Source organism: Olea europaea, unplaced genomic scaffold (genome assembly GCF_002742605.1).
Source record: "Olea europaea var. sylvestris unplaced genomic scaffold, O_europaea_v1 scaffold2744, whole genome shotgun sequence".
Classification (NCBI taxonomy): domain Eukaryota; kingdom Viridiplantae; phylum Streptophyta; class Magnoliopsida; order Lamiales; family Oleaceae; genus Olea; species Olea europaea.
In genome coordinates, this window is record NW_019245876.1 from 37,451 (window position 1) to 52,728 (window position 15,278).

Below are 15,278 nucleotides of genomic sequence, written 5' to 3' on the forward strand. Positions count from 1 at the left end.
TTTAAGGAAACTGTGTGTAACACAGGCCTCGGTTTGAAATTTTATTTCCTGCAATTTCAATTATTCGTTCTGTTATTTATTGCAGTAAATTCAATAGTTGATTTGTTGTTCATTCTATTATTATCTAATTAGTTGTACGACTATAACTTGCTGTTATATATCATCTTACCGGACAAAAGGCATATACGGTATTGAAATCGAGAATACCGGATTCCTCATTTTTCATAAACTTACCGGATTTCAGAAAAGTTCGGTCGATCGAACCGGTAAAACTTGGGATTTTCCCTACAAGTATTACTATCTAATGCATCAGTGGAATATTTGGTAAATGGAGAGTAAAATAAATAAAATGTTGGTAATGACAGTCAAGTACTATTGAGTACCTAACGTGCATTAAAGGTATCGTAAATAAGACATACTTAAGGTTGCTAGGCATTTTGGGCTGCCGTAATAGGTTGCTCTGGAGCGGACAAAAGCATCTTGGCCATGACAAACTGCAGCCGAAAGCAATATCAAAGAAAGAAAGAGGCTATAACAAGCCATATTTAAGACAATTCCAATTCTTAAAGTATTAATACAAAATTATGAATTAATAGAGTGGACGAGGAATGAAATACCTTGAATAAAAAGGCCATATTTATAGCAGAGCAATAGCAGACTATGTGAATGATTCAATTCAACCTTTATGATTCCACTAATGAATAATAAATCCAAGTGCGGAGGCAGTGGGATAGGTAAAACAGGATACGTATACAAATTAAGCAAGGTCTCAACTTTTAAATGGTAAGAGCATCTTTAAACACAATGTACTCTCTACCTTAACAAACTCTTTAAATTGACGTCTTAAAATAGAGAGTGAGTCGAACCCTTTTCTATAATTAAATGCGTTCAAAGTATTTCAATTTTTATTGAAGGAAAATAATATATAATTTGAAGGGAAACTAATGAAAATAAAATCTAAGAAAAACAATAAATATTTTTTGGAAGTAGCAAAATCAATGTTAAATATAAAGAGTCTGTTGGAGTATTCAAAAATCTTACACTATAAATTTATAAATGTTCTCTATATTGTATATGTTCTTTAAAAATAGAAAATCTCTTAAAGGTGTTCAAAGAGTATAATGACTTGAGAAATACTTTTTTTATTAAATTTGGAAAGGTCAAGGTGTGTAAATTTTTCGGTTTGTTGAAGCCTTATATGAATTTTAAGAAGTATCTAGAAATGGACGTTCAGATATTAATGGAGATGATTTTAGTTCTGAGTTAAATTATATGTCTTGATATGCTACATACTAAGTGAAACAATGAGAGCAATTGAAGTGATATAATATTTGAAGACATCCAAATGCTTATATTATTCACAAAATTTTGTTAACAATATCTTATCTTCAATCAACTATATCACAAGAAATATTGAATTGATTGACTATGTTATCTATTGAGTGAGAAATGACTAAACATGTAGATTATTCAAATTTCAATAATAATATTGCCTCTAAAATCGCAAGACGGATAGTATTTAACTAATCGTTTGAAATATTATCGGCTTTTTTATTTGATTTATAATATAAATCTTTTATATAAAACATTTTATTTGTTGTTTTATTGTTAAGTTTTAAATTAACAAGTTAACTATGAACTCTATAATACCGTTGTAGACTTTGCACATGCATACTAAAATTTTGGGGTTAATTTACAATGTTTGCCTCAGGTCCTGAAAATTATAGAATCGGCACTGTAAACATATGAAGTAAACACTAGAAATACCAAATAATCGAGCCTATAGATGTTACACATTCGTGGTCGGAGCTTAATTAGTTAAGCTGAAAACTAGTGTCATAAGTAATTTTAGCCTTCCAATCACTGGGAATGATACCGTTCCATTGACTCAACGCGTCTCCTTACAACATCATTGATTAAGTTACTTTTTTAGAAAGTAAATATGTATTTTAAAAATAATGTTTTAAAAAGTAAAAAAGAAGGGTCTATTTGACTTAAGAGTATATACTAGCCATATTTCAACAGCGATGATATCATACATCCCCTCCTTGAACAATTTTACTACGGCCAAGTACAGAGGGAGTCAAATTGCACTCAACTGTATTGAGGGAAAGAAATAAAATCTTGTTTATGATAGTGTTGAGTACTATTAAGTACCAAACGTGCATTATAGGTATTGTAAATGAGACATACTAGCGGTTCCTAGGCGTTCGAGGCTACGGTAATCGGTTGCTCTGGAGCAAACAACAACATCTTGGCCATAACAAACTACATCCGGAAAAGGTATCATAATACAATATGAATAAATAGGGTGGAAAAGGAATGGAAAACCTAGAATGAAAATGCCATATTTATAGCAGAGCAAGAGTAGACTTTGTGAATGATCAATTCAACCTTTTTGATGCCACTAATGACTATAAAATCCAAGTGCAAGGGTAGTGGGATAGGTGTACAAACTAGACCTTGGAATTGACTTGTTTAGCCCATTTCATTATTGTTGAAGATAAAACAAATTATCGACTTTTGGAGTTCCATCTTAAAGGTTAACAAAATATAATGACCTAAGTATTACTTTAAAGGACATTGATCTTTCAAAGATGAAATTCGAGACTTAATATCGTATCAGAGTCAACAATGTCAAAACTTAAAAGAGCAGTTCGATCCATTTAGGATTTAAATGAGCAATCGGATATGTAGGTATAACAATGTATTATCTATAATTGTTTGTTCGCATAATAATAAAAAAGAAAAAAAAATTGCATGAGCAGCCACAATAGTGCCCATCTTTTTATTCACTTTTGGTTACTTGGCCACCTTTGGGCATGCTCAGAATTCTATATACAAATGCCAGTTGAAAAAAATCTTGTCATTCTGAAAGTGTACATAAATTAACGTAGAGATACTATGATGTAGAGTTAATGTTAAATAGAAATTTGTTTGACGGCAAACTGTCTATAGCACCTACTTTAAATATTTTAAATAGGGAGGGTTAATATAAAAACATAATGCGCTGGAACATTGTTCATTTTATACAATGCCATGTGATTTTGGAAGTCATGGAAGTAATCAATTATGAGAAAAACCTACAAAAATAAAATGAGAAGAAAAAATGACGGAGCCAAAATTTGGCTTGGATCGTTGGGATATAGCCAACTATTATTTTTAAAACCAGAACCACTTTTGGTGAACTGGACGATAGCCCGCTTCTCATCCAGTACAAAATTCTAATCGTTATAGATTTGAATTCTAGTGTCATTTTGGATGTTCTCACACCCCTTAGCTAATTTTTGGCACCATTTCGCATACGGAGGTTATAGTACTATATATAACAATGATTTTCATATTGAAAAACAGAGCCAAAACATTATCAAAGATCAAACCAAGTTTCAATATTTGTAATAAAAGTTTCTTTCGAAATTTTATTTTTTACTTGATTCAAACCTGGATTAATTTTTTGTTACTCTTACAAACTATTTGCCTTTTAAAGCTTTCAAGCGATTATATCGTTGACAGCAAATATAGTTAAAGGACAAAAAATTATAATTGTGTTCAAACATTCGATTTTGACAATTTCTTGTTGCTAGTTATCATTATTCTTCGTCAACTTTTCACAACTTAACGTCGGTAGATTAAAATTATCTTCTAACAACTGTAAATTAAATTAGTTATCGATTTAAGTATGCCACTGTTCTCTAATACATAGAATAATCATGTCACTAACTAGTGACAGATTTAAAGTGGGGCAATGAGGGAATTTAAAATTTTAGTTTTGTACAAGGAAAGACTTGTATCTTATAAACTTGACTCCACATACAATATAAACCGTAGTTTCAAAATAATATTATATCTACGCGTACATTCAAGTGTACATTCTGGGAGACACAATGCACAAAACTCATTCTCTTATTGGCTGTTGAATTATTTTTTTTTCCATCAGCTAATGACAGAGTGTCGCTTATACACTGTCACCCAAGGTGTACATCTAAGTGTACATGTAGCAAAATTCCTTAAAAATATACTTCTATTGTAGTGGTAAAACTATCAATTTTTCGTTTTGTAGGTAAAACTATCGATATTTTATTAGGCAAACTCGAGTTCTAATAACTGTATGGTAAGGTATCATTTTGTTTTGCAATTTAACTTTAACATTTCAAATCTAGGAACCCTAGATTTATAAGTGTAAACATTTAATTGATTGATAATCATTGGACTATGTCACGGTGTCCTATTAGACAATTTAAACATTGGACAATGATACAGTCTGCTTGCAATTTTCTCTTGTTCTAATTTGTTACATTTGTTATTGTCGCTCCAACGTGCTGGCTTGATTCAATTTTACACTCTATTTGATGCCGTCACGAATTATGCACGACAGGTACTTGGGGTTTAGCACCTTGGATTGCATTTTATACTGGAATGATATGATTTTTGAACCTCGATTTCAAGTACATACACTTCTTGATTTATACTTGGAATTGGTTGCAAGTAGAGGGTTGTAGAATTATGTTATTTTTGACTAAATTGATTTGTCTGGTATTGACATTTGCCTTTTTAGCGACGACTATTGGGCAAGCATTTTCAACAATGAAATATGTGAAAATAACAATTTATATCAAAATTGATTATGGTTTTCTTGTTAATTGTATGACACACTACATCAAGCAAAAATTTAGATGTAGAATCTATTATAGATTAATTTTATACTATAAAATCTTGTCCGGCAAAACTATAATAGTAAATATACGAATTTTATTCGTACATTAACTTTTAAAAAATTTGTGTCATGCAACATAAATTCCCAACTTCGCCTGGAAAGCAAGTAATATTGAAATTGACATAACATTTGATTTGGGCCCATCTTTGTCAATAGTTATAAACAAGTGAAAAGATGAAATTCTAGTAATTTTACTCATATCAATACTAAACATGAGTTACAAATGAAGTAAAGAGAATCCTTCACCAAACATAATCCAAAGCACTAGAAATAATTAACAAGTAGTCGAGCCTATAGATGTTACACATTCGTGGTTGGAGCTTAATTAGTTAAGCTAAAACCAGTGTCATAAACAATTCCAGACTTCCAATCATTAGGAATGGCGCTAGCTAATTGCACTCACTTCACTTCAGTGTTGCCCTCGACCACCACCGGAAGTCTGAAGTTGAGAGGCCCCAGTGGTGGGTTTTGAAGGTCGAATAATGTTCCATAAACTCTTCAAATTGGCCTCTATTACTTGTAATCCTCCTAACAACATCAATGCCCAAGTTACCGTTTTAAAAAGTAAAATTTTATTTAAAAACCATATTTTGATAAGTAAAAAAGAATAGTTTATTTGACTTAAGAGTATATATTAGCCATACTTAAATAGTGATGATATCATACATTACCTCCTTGTACAATGGAACTACGGCCAAGTACAGAGGGAGTCAAATAGTACTCAACAGTATTGACGGAAAAAAGAAGTAAAATCTTGTTAACGATAGAGTCTAGTACTATTGAATACCAAACGTGCATTATATGGATCCATGCTCCTATGAGTATTTTGGAGAGACATTTTCTGCCCCTTGAGGTAAATCATCAATAGGTTGACTTGAAGTATAATTACTTGATGTATCCACCTCAACTTTCCTTTCAATTGGGCTAGCCTTTTTCCTTTGCCTTAGAGGGTAAGCCCTCTGGCTATGTCCCTCCTCATCTTGTTGAAAAACATTTTGCTGAGGCATTTGATGCTAGCCTGTCCCTACATTAGCATAAGTAATTATTGCACGTCAGTATTTTGTTAGGTAATATTTCTCATGTTGGCAGCCATTTCTTTAAGATTTCTTGCAAGGCATGCAGTAATGCCACCTCCTCAACGGTGTTGGTGGTGGGGTCTACGAATATTTTCATTGGTTCGAAGGACTTCTTCTTCATGGTATACTAACGATTTGTGTATCAACACTTCAAATAGCACTATCACTTGTCCTTTCTTCAAGAACAGATACCTTTCTTCAAGGGTGGAGTTTGACACACTAGTGTGTTTCCCACGAACGATGTCAATCTTTGACCTCAAATTTTGTACCTCCAACATAGTCAACAGATATCAAGGCTTCCCATGTCCACATAAGTCTGATTTCTGCACACTTCGACAAACCATTAATCATACGTAGCCTTCTCCCCTGGTAGTGAAGTTGGCCACGCGCACTCCGACGGCCAAGCAATTGAAGTAGTAAATATGGGTCTAGAAGGTGCTTTAGACACGAGTCTCTAATATAAAAAGGGGGTCAGTTTTGGAAAAAATTGTGATAATAACAATAAATATAGCAAATTGTGATTGAGAGTTTAAACTTGCATCACCTTTGGAATGACACATTGTGCGAGCTTTTATAGCAAAATATGATGGATATCTGCCATAGGATTAAAGTGTACATGGCCTCATCCATACGGCTAAAGCTTCTCGTCAAAAGCATCAATCAATCATAGGCATTTAATGCTAATACTATTTTGTTGCCCATCAGTAGGCTTAAACTTGACTTCATTGGCTTGATATAGTGGCAATAGCAGTGACTTGTCACATCAATCACGTACTAGGGATTGTATAGAAGATCTCTTACTAGGCCCCCTTGAAGCCTTGCCCTCATGAGGTTTTGATTCTTCATATGGGCTTAACTCAGTCAAATGGGTTCGATATCCCATATAGGTTTGGCCTCTTCACGGGGTTTGACCAAACTGTCTGTTAGGTAGAGTGCATGAATGCGGGTCCAAGTTTGCTTCCATGTAGGAGGTGAGGCGTAACACCTACGTTAAATTATTTGAAAAAGGAAAGGTTAATATAAAAACATAATATCGGTAAGTTAAATTTATCTTTTAACCTACTCGCTAAAACTTAGAATAATTACGTTACTAGCTGCATGTCTAGTGCAGTGGTAAAACCATCAACTTTTCGAATCCCATGTGCCACATTATATTTCTTTTGAGAAATCTGTGCAATTAGTCCTCACTTTTTAGGCTTTAGCATCTCTAGGAGGCAGCAAACAAAAGGTAGGAGTAAACACGATTTGATTTGGATGGTTTTCAACTATTTTAAAATCAAATCGTTTTATTTTTCTAACTAAACTTGCTAATGCTGGCATGGCATAATGCTATGTTCATTACAAATGTCACATTATTTTCATTACCATTTTATTATCGATAGCTATTACTTGATTTAGACCAATAATAATGTTATTCTAATGTATGCAAGCTTATTATTCGTCATGATATATGATCATATAGCTTGATGGGCTCTCCACATATTACAGTTTAAAAAAGTTTGATATGTTATTATTTCACTTTTCGTCACGAGAATTTGAAGAGGTAGACGGGGCCCTATTTAGTTTGTATATGTACAGTGAAGATATTGTGTTGTATTTCAGGTTAGTTTAGTCCACATTACAAATAGATGTTGTTGAAATTTTGTTGCATCTTGGAATGTATGCAAGGTAATTTATAAGCTCTCATCAATTTGAAGTCGACTATATTTCTAAGACCATTCGTAAGCTCATACTTGTTAGGGATGGGCTCGTATATTAGAGGCAATTTGTAAATCCTCACTTATTTGGGATCTACTTATATTCATAAGGCAATTGGTAAGTCATCGTCTAATTGAAGATAACTCGCATTTTTGACCCACACCTAAATGTACGCCTCAGATATGGTAAACTATTGGCATATCAATAAATTACATGGCATGCACGTGACAAAGAGAGGCTAACATTAGTTGACTAGCCCTCAACAATGTTAATTGGATATAGCCGAGTAAACCTAAGTAACCTCTTCTCGGGCTTGAGCCCGATCCCTAACCCGTTTGGCCCTCTCTCTCTCTCTCTCTCTCTCTGTGCACACATCTAGACTTGAAGGCATGTTCATCTAAACATTTGCCAAATCCCGTCTTACACATTTTTCTTGCACTCATTCCATGACCTGTTTTGATAGTTGATTTGACCTTCGAATTTAAAAGGTTGTCAAGTTTTTTTTTTTGGACGGCTCCTTTACACCTTAATGGTTCTTTTCCAATGCGCATGTGATGCCTATATGGAAAAGGATATGGCCTGAATTCTATTATCAGGCCAAATTTAGAGGTCAGCAGAATCAAACCAAATCATATTTTGCGGTTTGATTTGGTTTCAAATCATTGATTTAGCGACACAAAAATAATAGCTTTCAAATAAGTGAAAAAATTAATATATTAATTTCAAATTTCACTAAAACACTTGCATTGAAACCTTTCAAACATAAATGTTGGCATCAACAGATCCTGCCTCTACTTCTCTCCAAGCGTATGTTACATGGGCACTTGGAGCGCATGCAGACATGCAAGAATACTCTCAAAACACAAAGGGATATGAGAGGTCACGATCATACGTACTTTGATGCTCAAGTCAGTCAGAATAATGAGATTAAAGTGTATTGGGTATGGAAACGACATGTGGAGGAGAGAATATAATTTAGATTCGGATTCGTATTTTGTGAGAGGGAAGTTTGAATATTTATAAATGAGAGAAATGAATGAAGGCTTCCTGGATGCTTGATGCATGACTTCATCCAATAGCTTATCGGTCAAGTTCTATCACGTCACAATGTCGTGTCCTAGGCACCAATTGGTCTACAACCCTATATGCTATCCTATGTGGGTAAAAGTAAGTTTGCACTCAATCACCATTTTAATCATTTCTCACATGACTCTAGAAGTAGAATCGCCATTTACATAAAGTTTGAGCATTTCCCTCCATCGCTTCAGTCATGAAGACCCATGTTATGTCATAAGCATTATGAATCCAAAGATCACATTGCATTTAATAAATTGCAAATTTCGATTATTCATTTCTTGGATTATTCAAATTCTCTTTGAATTTATTGGCAATTGACATCTATAAAAATATATGTTAATTGAAAATGTGGGGAAAAAATAAATATATTTTGAAAAAGTAAAATAAAGAGCTTGTTTGAGTGTATCGAAAGTCTTACTGTTTAAATTTCAAAATATTTTCTATTATATACGAGATGCTTCTATAAATAAATAAAAAAGACTATTGAAGAGGTTCTTACATTCAACAAACTTGACTCTTAAAACACATTAATAAACCGGGATTAATGTCCCATAAACTTAACTAAAAAATATTAAGCCCCTGTTTGTTTTCCATTATTTACCCATTAAAATAAAAAATATGGTCGTTATCCATCACATCAAACCACCATATTTGACTTTTCATCTTTTGTGTAGGGTCCATAACGACTATATTTTTCATTCTCATTTTTACATTAATGTATATCAAACGGGGCCTAAGTTTGTACCAGGGTAGCATAAATAACTAAATATTACAGAAATTTTATTTATATCACAACTGAACAAAAGTCCCACTTATTTATTTTTAACTTGTTACACACACACACACACACACACACACACACACACTTTACATATATATCTCACAAAGCTCTAGGGACGGGGCGGTGAGAGCCCTCAAGGTTGGGGTTCAACCTTTTTTTATACTATACATATATATATATGTAAAAAGTAGGTGGAACGGGTAGTTTGGAGCTTAATTAAGTTGAGATGCAGTGTCGTATGCAGCTCCAGCCTTCCAATCCATAGGAATGGCACGGGTTAATTGTACCGAATTAACTTCATACGGGATGGCATAATAAATTCTAACGCGAAGAGATCCGATGGGTGGATTTGAAATGTCGAATACCGTTCCATACGCCCTACGCATTGGCCTCCATTTCTGGCTATTCTCCTTTGTTCATTAGCAGAAATAGTACAATGTCAGTGATCATTGAAAAGAATATTTAGTTGTGCTTAAAAATTACTTTTTTTAGAAATTACGTCTTCTGCTAGTCAAACAAGTAATTTCGGAAACGTGTTTGACAAAATAAGTAACTTAAAGGTAAGCCCCTAATAGGTTTAGATGAAAATCAGATTATTAGTAGATTTTTGATAAAAATTGATGCAATATGTAGTTAAAAAGTTTTAGGTTCCATGAAATATGTGATTAAAATTAATTGTTATTTTTTTACTAAGGTTTTAATCTAATTTTTCGGTTGAATCAAGCAGGGACTAAGTTTGACCTACTTTTTAATCTTTAAATAACTTATGGTACTTTAGTACTAATGAAATTCTGTATGCTTACTTTTTAGCTTGTAATATTTGAGAAAAGTATATTGCTTTGGTTGAATGGAAATGTAATAGTGACCTATTTTGAAGAATTGAAATTTAGTGGTCTACTTCAAATTGAGACTTCTAAGTTGAAGAAGCAAATAAAAAAATAAAAAATAAAAAAGAACTTCTAATTTGAAGAAGAAAAAAAAAGAACGTTTTTAGAAAGTAAATAGAAAATGTTTGTCTAAAAGGTAAGTTTCTAAACAAAATATTTCAAAACAAAAGTAATTTCTATCAAGTTCAAACATATTTATAAGAAGATTAATGTTATACATAATGAAAATTATTGATAGTCATCCTACATGACATACGCATGATATCACTTATAAGAAAAATACCTTTAACGAACTTTTAAACTTTGGAAAACACGATGGCATAAAAACTTCATGCTCATGACGTAGAAAAAGGAAGAGTTTTGTTAGAGGATATACCAGTCCGATGTCTATACCAGTGATATCAGACATTCCATCTTTGTATATAGGGGCCAGGGCCAAGTAGGAAGGGTAATTGCTATTCTCATGGATTCTTAGCTCAAGGTTGCGATTATAACTACATGGAACTCTTCTGTATTCAATGTCAACTACACCATAAGCAAGTAGTTGTGGAGCCATATTGGGTCGAGCCATTTTTTCGTAGCCACGCTTGCTCATTATGAAGTCTGTTCTGTCTCCCTCGCCATAATCCGTTACCACGACCTTTGCTCCCTCCCTGCTGCAGTATTTTGGGATTTTGCACTTTACCTAATCGAGTCATTGAATGTTAGGCATCAGCTTATGGGAGAAAATTGTGATACTAATAGCTCCAAACATGGTCCCCAAGAGATTCTATAAAGCACGAACTTCTTTTTCATTTCATTTTTTTTTAAATTTATTTAAAGAAGAAATTGCCTTACCAGATAGCAAGCTCCACAACCACTTCCACCACTGTAAAGCCTAGAGACACCCGCGACTTCACCATTGTTGACGGTCTTTCCAAACTCTCCAAACCCACAGGCTCCGGCTGGTAAAATTATGAGAAGCTCATTTGAATTAGTTATCATCACACTGAATAATCCAAACTACTATATTACTATCTACTATGCTAGTGGTATTATTAATATTATGATTCCGTACTGTTGACTGAGTCAAAATATCTTGAATAAGTAAAATATTTGGTAAAAAAAATTGAAAATCACTTAACTCTTTTGTACACAAAATTTAGAAATGGGTGATGGCGATTGCGATAGCGATGGGGGTGGGTGATGGTCATTTTTGTAGTCATGTGGGCTTGATAGTAGTACAAATCTGGTGGCAAGTTGAGATAGTATTGATCTAGTGGTGACCGAGGGTGGTTATCGTGAGATGGCTGGAAGTGAAAATTTGATGGTGACATTGTAGATTGTTGTCAATGGTTGTAATGGTGGTGGTGGAAATAGGCAGCCCCAACGACAACGTTGATAATCACCACAGTGATGAAAACATGCAGCGGAATAGACATAAAATTGTGTTACAAAAAGTGTAGCACATATTTTACACAAAAAATAATAATAAAATAAATTAAAAAAGTAAAATAGTTGTGCAAAAAAATAAAATATCATAAAGAAGAGGGGAAAGGGAAAACGAGAGCACCACATACTTGCAGTTCCTAGGCCTTCGGGACTACCGTAATAGCTTGCTCTCGATTTTTGAAATCCTTGGCCATAACAAGTTGCTGCCAACAGCAATATCATAGGAAAAAAGAAGAAATAAGAACCCATTTTTCAGACAGCTCCAGTTCTTGAAGGGGACGAGGGATACACAAAAGCTGGATTTTAGATGCCGTATTTATAGCAGAACGGGAGCACGCACTCAGAATTAATGATTTTAATATCTACGATTTTTCTCCCACTATGGACTAATGGTGTAATGGAAAGCTAAAAACTACCGACATTGAAAATTGACTTCTTAAGACTATATCGTTACTGCTAAGGGTGAAACTTACATCTTCACGCATACGTACAACATTTAACGGCTTGAATCATTCCTCTTAACAGTATAAATATTTTCCAATGGAACCTCAAAATTATGTAATTTACTTATTAGAACCTAAGAAGCTCAAATGTGGAATTTTATCGGTTAAAAGCTCAAATCAGCAATCCAATTTCAAATTAATAGTAAAAAATAAGCTACGATTTTTTGGGAACTTGCAACATATTACAGTAGTTTACACCTGAACAAGAGGAAATTGCAAAGGAAGTGGTGCCATAAGGGGCGGGGAAAATGAACGTCCCTGCAATATTTTTATTTTTTAAAAATACATGTAATACACATAATATTTGTATATCGTCTTTTCATAATTTTTTCACCCCGAAAGTGATAATCCAACTCCACCACTGGAAAAGAACAACGTCATAGAATGAAGAGCTTGTGTCTTTAACATTCTTTTTTTAAATTTGGTTGTGTTTAAATTATAAATTAAGAAGCAGGTTTCTCGAAATGTGTGAATAAAAACTAAGCGATAAGTAGTAGATTCATAGAGTATATGGATAATAAGTGTTTGATAAGTTTAAAGTATAATTTAAACTTGTGCTAAACATGCACAATTTATGATGAAACATAAAATTCTTCCTATGTTGAAACTTTAACCAAGACGTAACTCTAATTTTTGCTAAAATGTTTCTCACAACCCCCATACATAATTATTAGCATGAAATTACGATAGCAACTACAAACAAAATGCAACTGTATTTTAGCAATAAGTACGACTGCTTAAGGACCTCGTTCATAATTTATTAATCCCACTTAGTTCATGTCAATATTTTTTTCTACCTTCTTACCCTTCAAATACGTAAATGTACAGTATGTACAAGGTAACTATGATTATACTTTTTTTTTTTTAACTATATGAATTTTATACATTTTTGACAAAAAGATCATCTGCTTTTAAATTTTCAGTTAAATCAATTATTATTTTAATTTAGATGAATCTACATGACCTGATAGATATTCCAAATAATAAACACTATTACCACCTTACAGAAAGCATTAAAGTGGAACCTTCAATTTCTACTCCATGATTATCTTCTTCCAAAAATATCAAAAAAATATCTATTCCATAAGTGCACATGGAACTATTTAATTCCATGTGTAGAATGCTTATTTGGTATCAATTCGATCAATTTGTATTAGAATTGAACTTAACTATGTAGACCCTTAATCAAAAAATGGTCATTGAACTCACTAGACTAAAATATTATCATACAAACTAACATACTTAAAAAAAGTAAATAGACATTTATTCTATTCCCTAATAGTTTTAGATTTGAATGGAATATGGTCACTCGGAGATAGAATTCCATCTCCGCATTAATGAATTCCATCTCCGCGTTAATCCAAGTCTGAAATGAATAATCATATGATCATTTTTCCGCATATAAAATATATGAGTAGAGTAGGAAATTTATTATTTGGCCACCACGCCCCAGCTGCCATCACAATATATATAACCTTGCTACATATACACTATGACGGCGTAACTTTTGTTTACACTTTGTCACGTGACATTATCATATTAAACAATTTAAATTTCAAACAGTTTTGTTCATCCAATTGATATTTGGCAACAATATAAGTGTTAACCAACATGTTGGTTGGAGTTTTTCATTTCTAAGGTGGCAGTCTCATTTGGAGAAGAAGAGACCATGAAGAGAAGCGCTCCGATGAGTATAGTCGATTGGTGTGTTGGAAATAACATGGATCTCTTCGGAACAGGTGGTGTCGTTGGAGTTTGGGTGATGGTATTTTGGAAATGATATGGAGGTTCACTGGTTTGGCAATGGTTTCAATTTTAATAAGGCCTAGCACAAAACATCCCTATGCTGGACACTTCTTGCGGAAAACGTCCCTACTTTTGACACTTCTTGCGTAAAACGTCCATACATTTCAATTTTTTTTTGCATTTTCATCCTTATTATCACGTTCCATCGCGAAAAACGTCATTTTCATCAATTTGAAATGTAAGGACGTTTTGCACGCTACATATCAAACGTAGGGACATTTTATACTATTATGCCTTTTATTAATTATTTGGACTTACTTGCACTTTTTAAAACATTTATGAATAAAATTGTAATTTATTCTTGATTTTTCTTTTCTTTTTCTTTTTTCTTTTGGGTTCTAAAAGGGACATTTTTAGCAATGAAACGTTGAAATAAGGACGAAAATGTAAAAAAAATGAAACGTAGGGATATTTTCCGCAAAAGTGTCAAACTTAGGGACGTTTTGTGCTATTAGCCCATATTCCAAATAATAAACACTATTACCACCATACAGAAAGCATTAAAGTGAAACCTTCCATTTCTACCCTATAATTATTTTCTTCCAAAAATATCTAAAGAATATCTATTCCATGAGTGTACATGGAACTATTTAATTCCATATGTAGAATGCTTATTTGGTATCAATTCGATCTATTTGTATTAGAATTGAACTTAACTATGTAGACCCTTAATCAAAAAATGGTTATTGAACTTGTCACTAGAGTAAAATATTATCATACAAACTAACATACTTAAAAAAGTAAATAGACATTTATTCTATTCCCTAGTAGTTTTAGATTTGAATGGAATATTGTCACTCAGAGATAGAATTCCATCTCCGCATTAATCCAAGTCTGAAATGAATAATCATATGATCATTTTTCCGCATATAAAATATATGTGTAGAGTAGGAAATTTATTATTTGGCCACCACGCCCCAGCTGCCGTCACAATATATATAATCTTGCTACATATACACTATGACGGCGTAACTTTTGTTTACACTTTGTCACGTGACATTATCATATTGAACAATTTAAATTTCAAACAGTTTTGTTCATCCAATTGGCATTTGACAACAATATAAGTGTCAACCAACATGTTGGTCGGAGTTTTTTCATTTCTAAGGTGTTAGTCCAATTTGGAGAAGAAGAGACCATGAAGAAAAGCGTCCTGGTGAGTATAGTCGATGGGTGTGTTGGAAATGACATGGATCTCTCCGGAACAGGTGGTGCCATTGGAGTTTGGGTGATGGTATTTTGGAAATGATATGGAGGTTCACCAGTGTGGCAATGGTTTCAATTTTAATAAGGCCTAGCAAAAAA

General features: G+C 33.2%; 1 protein-coding gene across 1 annotated transcript; it reads right to left on the reverse strand.

Annotated features, from left to right (window-relative positions):
* Window positions 1-9,518: 9,518 nt before the first annotated feature.
* Window positions 9,519-11,957, reverse strand: LOC111383729 (expansin-like B1). The gene is made up of 4 exons (XM_023007871.1): window positions 11,793-11,957; window positions 11,071-11,177; window positions 10,610-10,918; window positions 9,519-9,756 (listed from the first exon to the last, which is right to left on the reverse strand). Exons 1-4 carry the CDS (start codon window positions 11,911-11,913, stop codon window positions 9,559-9,561), a joined length of 735 nt encoding a protein of 244 aa, XP_022863639.1. The 5' UTR covers window positions 11,914-11,957; the 3' UTR covers window positions 9,519-9,558.
* Window positions 11,958-15,278: the final 3,321 nt, after the last annotated feature.

Bases quoted from the DNA above. Each gene is read 5' to 3' on its own strand.
- LOC111383729 (XM_023007871.1), bottom strand. From the start codon at position 11,913: ATGGGTTCTTATTTCTTCTTTTTTCCTATGATATTGCTGTTGGCAGCA. The intron at 10,919-11,070 runs GTAAGGCAATTT...TGACTCGATTAG, and splicing joins GTTGTGGAGCTTGCTATCTG to GTAAAGTGCAAAATCCCAAA. The intron at 9,757-10,609 runs GTATATCCTCTA...TAATGAACAAAG, and splicing joins CTGGTATAGACATCGGACTG to GAGAATAGCCAGAAATGGAG.